At 39.3% G+C, this 18,317-nt stretch overlaps 1 protein-coding gene across 7 annotated transcripts in view; it reads left to right on the plus strand.

Annotated features, from left to right (window-relative positions):
- Positions 1 to 18,317, plus strand: part of pkp4 (plakophilin 4) — a 191,019-nt gene that overhangs the window by 131,917 nt on the left and 40,785 nt on the right. For all 7 annotated transcript variants that reach the window (XM_073047360.1, XM_073047363.1, XM_073047364.1 and 4 more), the window contains 5 exons: positions 904 to 1,087; positions 1,675 to 1,792; positions 5,987 to 6,178; positions 10,274 to 10,447; positions 15,594 to 15,744. In XM_073047360.1, the coding sequence (XP_072903461.1) occupies positions 904 to 1,087; positions 1,675 to 1,792; positions 5,987 to 6,178; positions 10,274 to 10,447; positions 15,594 to 15,744 (819 nt within the window). The remainder of the gene's footprint in view (positions 1 to 903; positions 1,088 to 1,674; positions 1,793 to 5,986; positions 6,179 to 10,273; positions 10,448 to 15,593; positions 15,745 to 18,317) is intronic.

Below are 18,317 nucleotides of genomic sequence, written 5' to 3' on the forward strand. Positions count from 1 at the left end.
AGCATTTTCCCGTTTTTAATTGACATTGATACTTACCATCTACATTCATACATTAACCTTTGTCATTAAGGCAAATTACAAGGAGCAGTGTCCTAGCAAAAGGCAGCAATTTCAGAAAGGTAGTGTCACATGAACACCCAGACTGAAATTTATTTCTCTTTCTCAATTGATATCTCCACCCAAATTTCAAACTGTATGACAATACAAAAGGTTAAGGTTAATCGTCTTGAAATTAACTGAGGCAGATATATGCAGTCTAAAAATCTAGAAAATTTAGGAATGGATCACAAGGATAAGTAATTTAACTTAGAAATCTTAAAAAGAAAGCTGTAATATGAATTGATTTATATACAAAATGGGATTTAGGATTTCCTATTTATCTTAATTATAGCTAATGTTTGTCAATTATAAATATTTTGCTTCTTATCTATTAGCATGTTTATTAATATTCAAATTTTCTTGTATCAGTTTTTGATATCTGAAATCCAGAAAATCAGAATTGCAAACTTTAAAACATCATCATTTCTGGTGATTAACAGAAAAGTTTTGAAAAGAAAGATGACAAATTAAGTGCTGAAATATGATTTCAAAATAGTTGCCTGTTATTTCCAAAGGGATTCTTTAAATAGCCCATCATAACTAGAGAAAAGAATTGGTGGAAACCTTGGAGCTATAGTCCTTTCAACCTAATTAGCAAAAGACAAACTGCAAATCTACTTAGAAATGATCAGTAATGAAAGCAATGACAGGAAAAGAGCCTGTGGTCTATTCAGCTGTCCCTGAAAAGGCGATCATCCACCAAAACACAAATCTGCACAATTGAATTTCTTTCACTCCTAAGAAGCAAGCTACAGGTATAAATCCAGTAAATACTAGGAAATGAATGAACACTTTTTTTTGAAGGAGTCCTCTGGAATTTGTCTTCATGTGATGCAGTGAAGATGCCAATTATCCGCGATGCTCTAACAACTCTCACAAACAGTGTAGTGATACCTCATTCTGGATGGAGCAGTTCTTCTTTTGATGAAGACAGGAAAGTGAAATTCCATACTTCATTAGTTCTACGAAATACTACTGGATGTCTAAGGTAAATAACCCAATAGTCTTAGCTTTTTAACAACATTTTAGGCTTGATGTAAAAGAGGTGGAGCTAAAACAAGTCCTTGATTACAAACGGTTCAGTTCCGAGGCTGTTTTTTCCATAAATCAGAAATGTCTGTTTTCTCTCATAATCCATACCATATCACCATTTGCTATGTCTTTTGTTTCATTGAAAAATCACCCAAAAGTTACCCATAATTAAAGTAATAAAATATGTACCATCTACCATATGCTGTCATTAACATGGGAGAATTTGGGAGAATTTGCATAATATTGGATTTTTCTAAGTCTGGTCAATTTTTAACCCAGGGAGCCCCTGTAGTAAGTATTTCATGTAAAAAATTATTGATAATCCTTGCTTTACTTGTTTTTTTACTAGCTAAGCCATAAAACTATTTCATAATGTTTAGCTAATTCTTCTTGCAAAAATTCACCTCTTGTCACCCCTTCACAAAATAATAATTCTGAACATAGAAAAAGCAAAAAGCTGTCTAATTATCTTTAAAATAAGTTTTAATACATTCACTTGAATCTGTTGGCCAATTGTAATTTAGTAAATTTGTTATCTTCCAGAAATCTTAGTTCTGCAGGGGAAGAAGCTCGTAGGAAAATTCGATCTTGTGAGGGTTTGGTGGATTCCCTACTATATATAATCCAGATGTGTGTGAATACTGCAGATTATGATAGCAAGGTTTGTGATCTCTCTTTCCTGAACAGTATGTTTCTCTTTATATATTGCTGTAATTTTAAGTTAGTCCATTTCTGTAAGTCCAGACAGTTTAATAACAGTCATGGCCAGCTGGTGGCGCAATGGCATCAGCGCCGGACTCCGGAGCGAAGGCTCCCGAGTTCGAATCCAAGTCGGGCCATCCCCCGAACACGCTTTCCATCCATGCCGGGTCGAGCGTCAAACTAGCCACTCAGCCTCGTAAAAAAAAACAAGGGTCGTGTCAGGAATGTTCATATCGTGACCCGGTTAATCCGAAAGGAGACTAATCCTGACACCACGCGCCAGACAAGAATGGCTGACTGGTGCGACATGCTTAAAAAAAACAACACAACAGTCATTCAACTTCAATATACAGTATAGTTCTCATTTTTTCCTCCTAAAGACATCAAGATTTGGTTTTGAAAGCAGCAGTGTTTTGAAGAATCACTGTTAAGGGTATTTTTAGGTGGCACAGTGGAACTATACAATGATTCAGCACAGAAAACTATTCAGCCTCTGTGCCCATGCTGGTTTTTTGTTCAGTATTGCTATTATCTCTGGATATTTCCATCCTTATAATTATCCAATTTTATTTCCCAGTATTATTTTTGAACCTGCTCCTATCATGGTCAGAACATAAAATTCCACGTAATCACAAACAGTACTCCATCTGAACACAATGAGCTGAGCACACCAGTAGGCAGTGAACTAGACATATTGCTGTTGGTTTAAACCACAATAGAGCTGTGAGAAGCTTTCAAAAAGTAATTTAGACCATTATACCAGACAGGAGCTCTAGTTACCACATAAAACATCCATGGACAATCAAAGGAACAATATAAAATTAAATATATTTAAAAATGCCAAAGACTAACAGATCCTAGTGATGGAGAAAGAAAACACAACAAATTGCATATAAAAACTCTGTGACATAAGACCATAGGATATAGGAGCAGAAATAGGCCATTTGGCCCATCGAGTCTGCTCCACCATTACATCATGCCCGATCCATTTTCCCTCTGCCCAAAATCCTGCCTTCTCCCTGTACTCCTTCATGCCCTGTCTAATCTAGAATCTATCATTCCCTGCCTTAAATATACCAGTGACCTGGCCTCCACAGCTGCCTCTGGCAATGAATTTCACAGATTAACCACTCTCTAACTAAAGAAATTCTAAAAGGATACCGTTCTGTTCTAAGGCTATGTCCTCTGGTCTTAGGCTGTCCCATCAGAGGAAATATCCTCTCCACATCCACCTCTTTGAGGCCTTTCACCATTCAATAGGTTCAATAAACACAGAATTTAAATTATATTTAGGGTCCATCAAAACAAATAATAATGATACCATAAAATAAAAATCAAATGATTTTACTTCCATTTACAGCTGATGAATGAAAAGGATAGCAATATGACTCAATATTCTCAGGAACAAATATCAGTACCTTCAGGAATAGCCTCAAATAATGTAAGCCAAGTAGTACTAAAGAAAATATTGACACTGAGGAAAGACAGATTGCCAAGTCCTGATAGCTTCTATCCCAGGGTTTTGAAGGAATTGCATTTTTGGCTTTTACTGTAGATTAATTTTTTGGGATTTGGGTAGTACATGCAAGATAAATTGCCCATCCCTAATTGCCTTCGAGACAGTGGAGGTGGGCCGCCACCCTGAACTGCTGTAGTCCCCTTGATGAAGGTATTCCCACAGGGCAGGGAGATCCAGGATTTTGACTGAGTGACATAGAAGGAACAGAATCAGATTTAATATCACCGGCATATGTCATGAAATTTGTTAACTCAGCGGCAGCAGTACATGATAATATAGGAAAGAATAAATAAGAAAATCAATTACAGTAAATATATATGTGTATATTAAATATTTTAATCAAAAACAGTGCCAAAACAGAAATAATACAAAAAAGTGAGGTAGTGTCCAAGGGTTCAATATCCATTTAGGAATTGGATGGCAGAGGGGAAGAAGCCATTCCTGAATCACTGAATGTGTGCCTTCAGGCTTCTCTACCTCCTTCCTGATGGTAACAATGAGAAGAGTGCATGTCCTGGGTGACATATCAGTGATATATTTCACAGTTTCTCATGCTTTTGCAGACCTTGTCCTGCTTGATGGTAGAGCTCTGCAGTAAGGCAGGTGCTGGTGAATAATCTGTGCAAGTAAATACAGTACATTTGTAGATGATTATGAAGTGCAGTGGCTTTAGATTGTAAAACCAGAAAAGGTATACCTGTGAAATGGAAATTCGGAGATTTAATTTCTGTTTAGAAGAAGGCTTTCTGCTATTGTGGCACAACTCTTCACTGACTGCACTGCTTCACGAACGTCTACTTTTCTGTCCCCACTGCACTATCAGACCTTTATGGTATTGCTCAGCTTATTCTGATCCTGAAATTGTATGTTAGCCTAGGTAAAAGAAAACTTGATCATTTTATTTGATTAATACAGGTATAGTTTAGACTTAATTTCAATTTGATCTACTGCAGAAACGGACCTGCAAACGCATATTTTCAGCCTTTAAGTAATCTTTTAACTCTAGTGCCCTTAGCCACAGAAATAATCTGATTTAATATAAGAAAACAAGTAACTTCAAACAGAAGATAAGCTGGCTTAGTGGAGTCCTGCACTTGCTGAAGAGTGTGGTGCACAGTTTGGAGAGGAACCAGCAGCTGAAACATATCTTGTTCATTACCCAGACTAAACTTTTACTTATTTATTGATATAGAGATACAATGCAGAATAGGCCCTTCCAGCCCTTTCAACCATGCCACCTGCAACCCCTGTTTTAATCCTAGCATAATCACAGGACAATTTACAATGATCAATTAACCTACTAACTGGTACTTGTTTGGATTGTGGGGTGAAACCAGAGCACCCAGAGGAAACCCACGTGTTCCACAGGGGATGTACCAACTCCTTACAGAGGATACCAGGATTGAATTCTGAACTCTGATGCCCTTTTTTCACATATTTCAATGGCTCACTCTGACAGATGCAAGACACAATTCTTGAACTCAATCATTTTTCAAGGATTAGGCATCTCAGCACTTAATGCCCATTGCTAACTTCATTTGGAAAGGCAATGAACTATTGTTGGCAGAATTTCAGATGGTGATGAGGAGGTGTATGGGAGTGAGATAGATCAACTGGTTGAGTGGTGTCACAACAACAACTTTGCACTCAACATCAGTAAGACCAAGGAATTGATTGTGGACTTCATGAAGGGGAAGTCGACGGAACACACACCAGTCCTCATTGAGGGGTCAGCAGTGGGAAAAGTGAGCAGATTCAAGTTTCTGGCTATCTACGTCTCTGAAGATCTATCCTGGGCCCAACATATTGATGCAATTACAAAGAAGGCACAATAGCAGCTAGATTTTATTTGAAGTTTCAGGAGATTTGTTATGTCATGAAAGACTCGAGCAAATTTCTACAGATGTACCGTGGAGAACATTCTAACTGATAGCATGACTGTCTGATATGGAGTGGCCACTGCACAGGATCAGAAAAGGCTGCAGAAAGTTGCAGACTCAACTAGCTCCATCATGGGCACTATCCTCCCCAGCATCAAGTATATCTTCAAGAGGCGATGCCTCAAAAAGGCTGCATCAATCATTAAGGACTCCCCATCACCCGGGACATCCCCTCTTCTCATTTGTACCATCAAGGAGGAGGGACAGGACCCTGAAGACACAGACTCAATGTTTTAGGAGCAGCTTTTTCCTCTCCGCCATCATATTTCTCAATGGATCATCAACCTAGGTACACTACCTCACTGTTTTATTTTGTTCTCTTTTTGCACTGCTTATTGAATTTAAATGTTTTAAATGTATATTTCCTTATATGTACTGTACAGTATTGCTTCTCAGTAATAGAGTCACAAGTTTTGCAGGTGCTGTCACTGTAGCTTAGGCAGGTCACTGTATCGCATTTTATAAATAGCACTGTTCTCATGGCACTGTGAGTTTCCATAAAACCTTTCAATATCCCAGCCAAAGCAACAAAACTTGAATGTGGAGGTTAGGTAGGTTTGGCAATCAGGATTGAGGTTTAAATTTTGTCGTTTTAAAGTGATTCCACTTTTCCGCAGTACACTCATTGAAAATAAAAATGGTGTTAATTGAAATGCAAGGTATTTATGACATCCGTGAACACTTCTTATTTTAGACTGTTGAAAACTGTGTTTGCATCCTGAGAAACCTGTCATATCGTCTGGAACTAGAAGTTCCACAGGCTCGTTTGATGGGAACAAGTGAACTGGACGGATTACTTGGTAGTGACTCTCCCAATAAAGATACTGAGACCAGTTGCTGGGGTAAGAAGAAGAAGAAAAAGAAAAAGGAACCACAGGAAGAGCAGGTAAGTCTTTGTTAGTCTCTGAAACAATGAGGTATAATTCTGAGACTTAACTGCAGTTAGGAGTTAAATAACCAATAAATTTATGGGCCTTTAGCAGAAAACAATATGCTGAAGGAACTCAGAGGATCAGCCACCATCTGTGGAGGCAGACGGATGCTCAGTACTTTGGGTTGATGAAGGATCTTGGCCCAGAATATCCACCATTCCACTGCCTCCTCAGTTGATGCCGGAGTAATTAGTTCCTTCAACACTTTGCTCTTTGCTCCAGATTACAGCATCAGCAATCTCTTGTGTCTCCCAGTTTGTAGGCCTTCATTGTCTTTTTTTTTTAAAGTAACCACCATTGTGCATATTTAAAAAGTATTTCCGATTCAGATTCAGTTTATTGTCATTTAAAAACCACAAATGCAATGCAGTTAAAAAATGAGACAACCTTCCTGCAGAATGATGTCACAAAAACACATGACAAAACAGACTACACCAGAAAATCCACATAACGTTTGGCAATCCCCAATCCAGAGCCCGGAGAGGCTGCTGCGTATTAATATCATGCTACCGTCTTAGCGCGTTCCCTGGAAAGGAGCTCCAATCCCACCAGACAAACAAGACCAAAAACTAAAGCTACAAGACCTGCACAAAACTACATAGTTACAACATATAATTACAACAGTGCAAACAATAGCATAATTAATAAAAAACAGACCATGGGCACAGTAAAAATAGTCCAAAGATGTTAAAAGACTATAAGTTCAAAAGAAACCACCACACAGTTTCCACAAGTCCTCAGGGTCCCCGATTAACTCATCATCCCACGAAGGCGGCAGAAGGGAATACCCCCGCTATGGACTTCCATGGCACCGCCCGACTCAGCCTCGCAGATGCAGCACACAGTGAAAGCGACCTGACCACAGCGGACTCTGAGTCTGTCGAACCTCCGAGCCTCCGACCATCCCCTCCGAGCACCATCCTCTGCCGAGCGTATTAAGACGCCCCTGCCAATGGCCATCAGCAACGCGACCCCGAAGACTGGGGGCCTGTTCTTCCCAGCAGAGACCCGGACCTCACAGCAGCAGCAGCAATGAAGAAGGTCTTCCTGGAGATTTTCAGATGTTCCTCCGTGCTCCCACATCCGTTTTTCATCCGATTATGATTGCGCACGACACCCCGCTTCACAAATAACAGATAATCAGCTGAGGAGTGGCCGCTGCAAGCTGCGTTGCGCCGCCATCTTGGATTACTTGATTATTTGCTAATACTTGATGTTTTGTCACCCATTTCAGAGAATGCAGACTGTTTGAATACAAGTTTTTTTTTAACATGGTGACAAAATCGAATCAAAAATTTATCATCTACCTTCACTACCTTAATAGGCCTGACTTTAACCACAGATGGTAGATTTCAGTAGGCCCTTCCTCCTCATTATTTAGATCCAGATTGGGGCAGCTGCCACAGTTGATCAATAAAACCAAGATTCCCTGACATTTGTTGTTATTCCAGTATAAATATTAGTTGTTTAATCTCTTTATATTTCAGGATGTAATCATTCCTCTCAGAGCTACTCTCTATTGTTCATCCTTAATTGACCCTGAACAGAGCAGCTTGCTGGGCCATTTCAGAGCTAAAGCACAGTGTTGTGAGTCTGGAATCATACGTAGGCCAAACTAAAAAACTGTAGCAGGTTTTTGCCCATAAATTATACTAAGGATTGAGATGGGTTTTTAGGAAAAACCAGTGATTTTATTGTCTTGGTTCGTGATTGGCTGTTAGTAATTGAATGTAAATCCACAGTTGTCAGCGTGGGGTTTGAAAATGGATCTCTGGGCTGTTATGGGTTTAGATGGAGTGGAGTTTGTTAGGTGTGCTCAGGAAGGTTTCCTTTAAAAATATGTAGATAAGCCAATGAGAGGAGAGGCTGCACTTGGTCTGGTATTGGGAAATGAACCTCGTGAAGTGTCAGATCTCTCAGTGGGAGAGCATTTTGGAGATAGTAATCACAACTGTATTTCCTTTACCATGGCACAGGAGAAGGATAGGAGCAGACAACTTGGGAAAAAATTTAATAGGGGTAGGGGTAAATATGATGCTATTAGGCAGGAACTTGGGAACATAAATTGGAAGCAGATATTCTCAAGAAAATGCATGGCAGAAATGTGGCAAATGTTCAGGGAACATTTGCATGGAGTTCTGCAAAGGTATGTTCCATTGAGGCAGGGAATGGATGATAGGGTTAAAGAACCATGGTGTACAAAAGATGTAGAAAATCTAGTTGAGAAGAAAAGAAAAGCTTTTGAAAAGTACAAGAAACTAAGTACTGTTAGAGCTCTAGAAAATTGCAAGGGTGCCAGGAGGAGCTCAAGAATAAAATTAGGAGAGCTAGAATGGGCCATGAGAAGGCCTTATCGAGCAGGATTAAGGAAAACCCCAAGGCATCCTACAAGTACGTGAAGAGCAAGAGGATGATACGTGTGAAAATAGGATCAATCAGGTGTGAGAGTGGAAATGTGCGTGGAGCCGGAGGAGGTAGCCGAGGTACTTATGAATACTTTGCTTCAGTATTCACCAGGGAAAAAGACCTTGGCAATTGCGGGGATGACTTACAGCAGACTGAAACACTTGAGAGTATAGACATTAAGAAAGAAAATGTACTGGAGCTTTTGAAAGGTATTAAGTTAGATAAGTTGCCAGGACTGGACGAGATATTCCCAGGCTACTGTGAGAAGTAAGAGAGGAGATTGCTGGGCCTCTGGTGATGATTTTTGCATCATCAATAGGGACGGGAGAAGTACCAGAGGATTGGAAGGTTGCAAACGTTGTTCAAAAGGGGAATAGAGTTAACCCAGGAAATTATAGACCAATGAGTCTTATTTCAGTGGTGAACAAGTTATTGGAGAAGATTCTGAGAGGTAGGATTTATGAGCATTTGGAGAAACATAATCTGATTAGGGATAGTCAGCATGGCTTTGTCAAGGGCAAGTCGTGCCTAACAAACCTGATTGAATTCTTTGTGGATGTAACAAAACACATTGATTAAGGTAAAGCAGTGGATGTAGTCTATATGGATTTCAGTAAGGCATTTGATAAGGTTCCCATGCAAAGCTCATTCAGAAAGTAATGAGGCATGGGATCTAAGGAGACTTTGCTTTCTGGATCCAGAATTGGCATTCCCACAGAAGGCAAAGGGTGGTTGTAGATGGTTCGTATTCTGTATGGAGGAGAGTGACCAGTGATGTTCCACAGGGATCTGTTCTGGGAGCCCTCCTCTTGGTGATTTTTATAAATGACCTGGATGAGGAAGTAGAAGGGTGGGTTAGTAAGTTTGCTGATGACACAAAAGTTGGAGGTGTTGTGGATAGTCTGGAGGGTTGTCAGAGGTTAGAGCACGACATCGATAGGATGCAGAACTGAGCTGAGAAATGGCAGATGGTGTTCAACCCAGATGACTGTGAAGTGGTTCATTTCAGTAGGTCAAATTTGAGATCAGAGCTTTCCTTCTCCTAGATGAGTTGGCAACCACAGCTGACGAGCTCCATCTGCCCAAAGTAACTGGTTTTAGGCCCACCTTTGCCCCTTCTGTTGTCATTAGTAACAGGTCTGCTGGGCTTAGTAGTTAAGCCACGTGTGAAGGCTAGGAACTGGATTTCGTTATCAGAGGCTATTTGAGACACACGCCATTGAGAGCATTTTATAGGTAGTGTGAGTTCATTCCCAACCCACTCCAGTTATGACAACCTTAAGGAACCTTTAAAATTCTTATAAACAAACTAATCTATGACTAAACCAACAGTAATTTCCCAATTTGATACAAAAGCATTGTCCAAATTAAATACTGAAAATTGTAATTCTTTAACAAAAATGTATTTTACTCCAGAATGTATCTTCATCGAAAGGCTTAATAGACTCGTGTTACTAATTACAGCTGTAGTTTACGTCTAATTTCTCAGATAGTCTCGCCATTTAATGTCTGTAGAATTAAGCAATAATTTAAATTAAACCATGTCATTTAAATATATAGGAAATAATACAAGAAAATTAAATTACTGGACAAAATAAAATTCTAGAGATTTTGTTGTTCACATTTATGCTTTCTTTTAACAGTGGGATGGAGTCGGTCCAATCCCTGGGTTTTCTAAATCTCCTAAAGGGGTTGAAATGTTGTGGCATCCTTCAATAGTGAAACCCTATCTTACACTTCTCGCTGAAAGTTCAAACCCAGCTACACTGGAAGGGTCTGCTGGATCACTGCAGAATTTATCTGCAGGAACCTGGAAGGTATGTGCAGAATTACAGATATACACTTTTAGTTAAGTTTAATTGTTTATTATATATGTTTGTACTCATCAGAAGTGAATGGTGTCATTTTTACATTTTACACTTAGTTCTCCATGATGGGAGCAGACTATTTTAATATCTACTGATTTTAATTTTGTTTTGGTATATCCACATGTGGGCTTAAAGCCCTTTTCCATGCTAATCTTATGTTCTACCCTTAAAATTGAGTTCCACCTGCTGCAGTAGTACATTCATTTATCATACTAACAATTCTGAATGACAAATGAAACAAGGCTGTGCAAGTTTTGATGAGACTTCATACCAACATAATATGGTTACTGTTGATCACAGAACCCTGCACAAAGAGAGCAATCATTTGGTTCACCTTACTTTTAATAGGTTTGTGAAGCTTGCCACTTGATTTCATTTCCTGGCCTTTTACTTACTGCCTTCTTAATTGTTCCTTCAATGAATACAGACGTTTTTGGAGTATAAAAACCACAATGGGCTTGTTCGGCTGAACAGTTTATCATTATTCACTGCAATTGACTTTTGAAAAGTAGAAACATAGAAAACCTACAGCACAATACAGGCCCTTCAGCCCACAAAGCTGTGCTGAACGTGTCCTTACCGTAGAAATTACCTAGGGTTACCCATAGCCCTCTAATTTTCTGAGCTCCATGTACTTGTCTAGGAGTCTCTCAAAAGACCCCATCGTATCCGCCTCCACCACTGTCGCCGGCAGCCCATTCCACGCACTCACCACTCTCGGTGTAAAAATCTTACCCCTGACAAGTAGTTACAGATCCTTATTCCAACATATTTCTAGTGTATTGTATCACGCAATCCTCAGCAGGAAAAATATTATTCTTCTCGTCATTCTTTTTCATGATGGTGACAAATTATTATTATCCTTGCGAAAAGTGTTACTGGATTTGTTTTCTCAAAATCTGGACTCAGTTTTAAACATCTGTTCTAGCTCTCCATTTACATAAACAAAACAGGCTGACCTTCCATCATATCACTGCATCTCTTGTGTGTCTCTAAAGTCTTCCTAAAACTGAACAGTAGATATACCAATAATTTCATGTCTTCTTACACAATGTAGAATCTGCCTTGTTTTTATTTTTTTCATTATCCTTTCACCTCAGAGGTGGATCAAGTTTCATCTGCTTGGTCTAAATATGAGTTAGTGAAAGCATAATGAGTTAAAATGTTATATGGCTGATGCTTTAGAGAGAGTGATTTTTTAAAAAGGTATTTGCATTAAAATTATGTTTTCACCCCAGAAAGCTTGATTAATCATTTCACACATGCACTGTGCCAACAGAAAACATTAACCTGAAAAACAGTTGCCTTATAATGCCTAAAATGAACAAAATTGATGTGGCTTTCTGCATTGAAATATATACAACTGCCTCATGAACATCACCTAGTGACTAGAACTGAGTATTGCGACTTGATGGGAAATTTTTTTAGGCTCTATCATAGTGGAAAATTCTTCATGAAGTTAATGTGAGTTTTAAAATGTTGAATCATGGTTTATTTGGATCTGATGTTCTAAAAGCCTCAAGATAGATATAACTTTCAACTTTGGTAAAGTAGCAATTGGTACAACACTTTACAGCACTAGTGATCACCAATCAGGGTTCAATTCTTGTTGCTGTCTGTAAGGAGTTCGTGTGTTCTCCCCATGTCTGCATGGGTTTTCTTTGAGTGCTCCCACATTCCAAAAGGGTATAGTTAGGGTTTGTAAGTTGTGAGCATTCTATTTTGGCGCTGGAAGCATGACTGCCCCCAGCATAATCCTCAGGCTGTGTTGGTTTTCGATGCAAAGGATGCATTTCATAGTTGTTTCAATGCTCTGATAAAGCTAATCTTAAAGATATTTTATCTTTTCAAGCAGAAGATAATCAGAGATTTTTTCAGACCTATAAATTGGTTTTAATCGATTAATTTTTTTTCATTGGATGTCCAATTTTCCTTCGTTCCCTCATTCAATAACTTAGTCCTGGTCCTGACTTCTTAATTGCTTACAATCTAGAAGAACCAGACAACCCCAGGTTATTTCATCCAAGTAGTTGTTACTTAAATGAGCATTGACTGATGTGTGAAGCACACTCGAAGGGCTGGATGGCCTACCACTGCTCTGAATTCATATATTTTAACTAGTATCAATTTCTCATCTTGGAATCTGGGCATCATTGGTAAGGCCAACATTTATTACCGTACACTTATTGTTCCCAATAAGATGTCGGTAAGCAACTACATTGAACTTATGCAGTCCTTTTGGGCTGGGTGTTCCACAATGCTATTTAGTAAGGGATTTCAGGATTTGGACCTAGCAACCAGAATCCATCAGTGACATATTTTAAAGTCAGCATGGTGAGTGAAGGAATGAAACACTAATTGATTCTTCTTCATGATAATCTTCCATGTATTAAAGTGCGTAAAGTCTTCCTTTATAGTTGATGTTGACAACATTATCAAATTTCACTGCGTATTAGATAAGAATTTTCATTAACCTACCTTAATATAAGTGGCAATTTAATGTAAATTGAAATGTTATGTACTGTATATAAACTATAATTTTTACATTTAGTTTTATGATAAGCAGGGCAGTTTCTTTGTCCATTATCATCAGTTGGATCTAACTGATCACCACCAGAACAATAAGACATTAATAACACTTAAATATCCTGGTGAGATCTTCGTATTTATTGACAACACAAATGTTACAACTGGACATTAAAAATTTAAGAAAGATAAAAGTTTGTGGAAATATAAAAACATATGTCACAATTTTGGAAAATCATTCCAAACGGGCTTAGAATAGCTCGTATTTTTCACTAAAATCCTTTGCCGAAGTTCATGGGTTAAAGGGGTAAGAAACAACGGACACAATTGGAGTCACGCATATGCAGGCTGGGAGCTGTGCTGGATGTACCAGTCACATGCCTCAAAATGGTGTCATCCATCATTAAAGACCCCCATCCCCAGGTCATGCCCTCTTCTCATTGCTACCATCAACGAGAAGGTATAGAAGTACCTGATCACACACACTCCTGTACCTATTTTAGGAACAGCTACTGCCCCTCCACCATCATATTTCAAAATGGATAATGAACCAATGCACACCACCTCACTATTTTCTCTTCTCTTTTTGCACTACTTATTTAATTTGATTTTTTTAATATATATATATTTCTTAATTTATAGTGCATTTATTATGTATTGCACTGTACTGCTGCCACAAAGCAACAAGTTTCACGGCATATGCCAGTGATATTAAACCTGATTCTGATCCTGATGTGGACTTTGCCAGCAGATGGCACAGCTTTGCAAAAGGCTTAGTTGCCTTAAACACAATGAAAGTATTTGTGCATTGAATTTGCACAAATGAATTGAATTTGTTCCGAAGTAACATGTTAAACAAACATGCATATATTCATCCATCATTACACTGCTTAATGATTATTGAGGAGTTTGTGTCCTTGCTGCCGTCCCTCCCTCATGATGTCGCAAAGTAAGAGAGTGGCACTGCCAGTAAAAGTTAATTCTGGCTGATCACCCTGCATTCAGAGTTGGTTGAATGTAGAAGTTAGAGAAAATGTGTTTAAAATATGGATATTTTGAGCATAAATAGTGCCACTTTGCTGTATACATATTTGTGCAAGTCAGGTCAAGTTTATTGTCACTTAACTATATACATGAAAACGGTCATTGAGACAATGTTTCTCCTGACCAGGGTATAAAGCACAGTAGTACAAATAACACACATATAACCCATAATAACGTAGGAAAGTAAGGATAAAATCTACAAATGAATTTCATGTAAACAAAGTAAAGAGCATAAATTAAATATTGTCAGGTACAGAATAAATTAACTGGTGATACTTCAAATGCGATGTGGCAGGGCGTTCAGAAGCCTAGTGGCCTGAGGGAAGAAACTGTTTCCCATCCTGGCTGTTCTTGTTTTCATGCATCGGAGTCTCCTGCTTGATGGTAGAAAGTCAAAGAGGCTGCTAGATGGATGGATGATACCATTGATAATATTAAGGGCCCTGCATGCGCAGCGCTCCTGATAATGTGCCCAATGGCTGGTAGGGAGACCCCACTGTTTCTCTCAGCCGTTCTCACAGTCCTTTGTTGGGACTTCGGGTCCTATACTCAGCTGCTTCCATACCAGATGGAAATACAATTCGTCAGGACGCTCTCAATAATACATCCTAACCGGTGCTTCAGTGCTGCAAACATATTTGAGTTATTTTTGTCTCCTGAAATATGCTTTCCAAAAAAGAACAAAGATTTGAATTCTGAAACATTGTCCTTTTTTTACTGGTTTGTAATAGTTATATACAAAGCTTTGGGAAAAAGAAACTCTCTCTTTTGTGTAGAACTGTTAACAATTCTTTTGTGAGGGATTACACACACAAAATGCTGGAGGAACTAAACAGACCAGGCAGCATCCATGGAAATGAATAAACAGTCAACATTTCTGGCTGGTCCTGGTGAAGTATCTTGCCCAAAAACATTGACTGTTTGCTCATTTCCATGGATGCTGCCTGGTCTGCTGAGTTCCTCCAGCATTTTGTGTGTGTGGCTCTGGATTTCCAGCATCTGCAGAATCTCATGGTTTGTGAGGAGTTCCTTGACAAAGTGAGGGTAAAGTAAGATATTATTAAGCATTAGCAAATAGTTTGTAAGGCATAATGTATTAAGTTTTCAGTTTTACCTTTTTTTTTGCTCAGTGCAGCTTTCTTTATTTCTGGCTGTTTTCTATGCTGCTATTATTAAAATGCCCCTGGGAATCATGCTGGGAAAATGACTGCTGTTGCTTAGCTCTGCTTCAAGTGACAAGAGTTTCTTCTTCCATTCATGTGAATGACTAGATGGCACAGAACATACCATAATAATCCAAAATAATTATGTTGAAAAGCTGAATGGAAGACTAGAAAGTGATAGATCATCAAAAGTGATTGTTAATTGTTATCTTGGATAAAATACATTTAGAATGATGATATGCCAATAAAAATTTGAGATACATATGAATTGAATCCATTCAGAACTAGATTAGACTTAAATTGTGTAAAGCATCATTTTCTGTCTCTGTCTAACTATGATATTTTTCCCTTCTTGTTATTAGTGGGCAGCATATATTCGTGCCGCAGTCAGAAAAGAGAAAGGTCTACCAATCCTTGTGGAACTACTAAGAATGGATAATGATCGCGTCGTTTGCTCTGTTGCTACTGCCTTGAGGAACATGGCCCTTGATGTACGAAACAAAGAACTTATTGGTATGTGACAAACAATATTTCAGAAGTGAAAGGCAGGGGGTCCCAATCAGGGGTCTACAGGCCCTTCAGTTAATGGTAGGGGTCCATGGCATAAAAAAGGTTGGGAACGTCTGGTGAAAAGGGTGCCCTCAGATTTTGTGCTAATAATAATGATGACTCTGTCTGTAATATTACAACATAGAAATCTAGTGCAGCCAGTTCTGTCATAATGCGTTTCCATAGTGCGACTGATGGATTGGGGAACACTGTTTGCATTATGTGCCACATTGGGTGTAATGCAATCGTGAGCAGGAAGACCTGTTTAACTTTGTTCTTTGAAGGCAAGTACAGCCTGTTCTGCTATAACAGACTTACTATAACACAAGGTTTCTTAGAAATAAAACTATTGCATTTTAGCAGAACTACGAGCAGTTGTCATTAGTTACCTTATTTCTCTATTAACTGCACTAAAACTGTACTTAGCCAATAAGCTCAATGATCACATTCATAACAGCAGTACGAAGTTGGATTTCATACCTAATGGTGGCAATTACTATCAGGCAGCGGGCAGCAGTGATTTTAATTGTACTAATGTGTTACGAGAGCCCATGCTTGCTCACTTTAGATACCAGAGCACATGGGTATGGGTGGGGCAAGATTGCAGTGAGGAAGGAATGAGAGGACAGGGAAGCCCATGCATTCATGAGAAAATAGTGCATAGTCCACATGGACAACACCAGAGGACTGAACCAAGTCAATAGAGCTGAAGCAGCAACCATCCCTGATGTAACAGTGTCCAATCACTCCTTCTATCCACCTCCCCTCTCACTCCCCTTTTTACTGTATCTCAACTTAATGATTATTTAAATAAAATTCATTAAATTAAAATGATTCAACTGTTTTCACTGTTTCTTTTACAAGTCATTTCAAACCTATAACCTCTAGTTATCAGTCATTCTGTCACATGGCACAGTTGCTCTTCATTCACTTTATAATAGACAATAGACAATAGGTGCAGAAGTAGACCATTCGGCCCTTCGAGCCTGCACCGCCATTTTGAGATCACGGCTGATCAATTCCTATCAATACCCGGTTCCTGCCTTGTCCCCATATCCCTTGATTCCCCTATCCATAAGATACCTATCTAGCTCCTTCTTGAAAGCATCCAGAGAATTGGCCTCCACTACCTTCCGAGGCAGTGCATTCCAGACCCCCACAACTCTCTGGGAGAAGAAGTTTTTCCTTAACTCTGTCCTAAATGACCTACCCCTTATTCTCAAACCATGCCCTCTGGTACTGGACTCTCCCAGCATCTGGAACGTATTTCCTGCCTCTATCTTGTCCAATCCCTTAATAATCTTATATGTTTCAATCAGATCCCCTCTCAATCTCCTTAATTCCAGCGTGTACAAGCCCAGTCTCTCTAACCTCTCTGCGTAAGACAGTCCAGACATCCCAGGAATTAACCTCGTGAATCTACGCTGCACTTCCTCTACAGCCAGGATGTCTTTCCTTAACCCTGGAGACCAAAACTGTACACAATACTCCAGGTGTGGTCTCACCACGGCTCTGTACAAATGCAAGAGGATTTCCTTACTCTTGTACTCAATTCCCTTTGTAATAAAGGCCAACATTCCATTAGCCTTCTTCACTGCCTGCTGCACTTGCTCATTCACCTTCAGTGACTGATGAACAAGGACTCCGAGATCTCTTTGTATTACTCCCTTACCCAACTCTATACCGTTCAGATAATAATCTGCCTTCCTGTTCTTACTCCCAAAGTGGATAACCTCACACTTATTCACATTAAACGCCATCTGCCAAGTATCTGCCCACTCACCCAGCCTATCCAAGTCACCCTGAATTCTCCTAACATCCTCATCACATGTCACACTGCCACCCAGCTTAGCATCATCAGCAAATTTGCTGATATTATTTTCTATGCCTTCATCCAAATCGTTAACGTAAATGGTAAACAGCTGTGGTCCCAATACCGAGCCCTGTGGCACCCCACTAGTCACCACCTGCCATTCCGAGAAACACCCATTCACCGCTACCCTTTGCTTTCTATCTGCCAACCAGTTTTCTTTCCATATCAGTGCCTTCCCCCCGATGCCCTGAGCTTTGATTTTACCCACCAATCTTCTATGTGGGACCTTATCAAATGCCTTCTGAAAATCGAGGTACACTACATCCACTGGATCTCCCCCGTCTAACTTCTTGGTTACATCCTTGAAAAACTCCAACAGATTAGTCAAGCATGATTTACCCTTGGTAAATCCATGCTGGCTCGGCCCAATCCTATCACTGCTATCTAGATATGCCACTATTTCATCCTTAATAATGGACTCTAGCATCTTTCCCACCACCGATGTCAGGCTGACAGGTCATATTCTTACACATCATATTAAATTTCTTCTTGGGTTATGTTTAATCTAATGAGAACAATCCCACCTTCTCCCAAATCTCTCATTCTCAGAGCTCTAATAAATACATTTTCCACAGCTTTCATATCTTCCTAACGATAAGTTCTAGGGCTTTCGTACTGTTCTTATACATGGGTTTTGACCAGAGAAAAGATGGCTTCAGTCACT

The sequence above is a fragment of the Hemitrygon akajei genome, chromosome 5 (genome assembly GCF_048418815.1).
Source record: "Hemitrygon akajei chromosome 5, sHemAka1.3, whole genome shotgun sequence".
Classification (NCBI taxonomy): Eukaryota; Metazoa; Chordata; class Chondrichthyes; order Myliobatiformes; family Dasyatidae; genus Hemitrygon; species Hemitrygon akajei.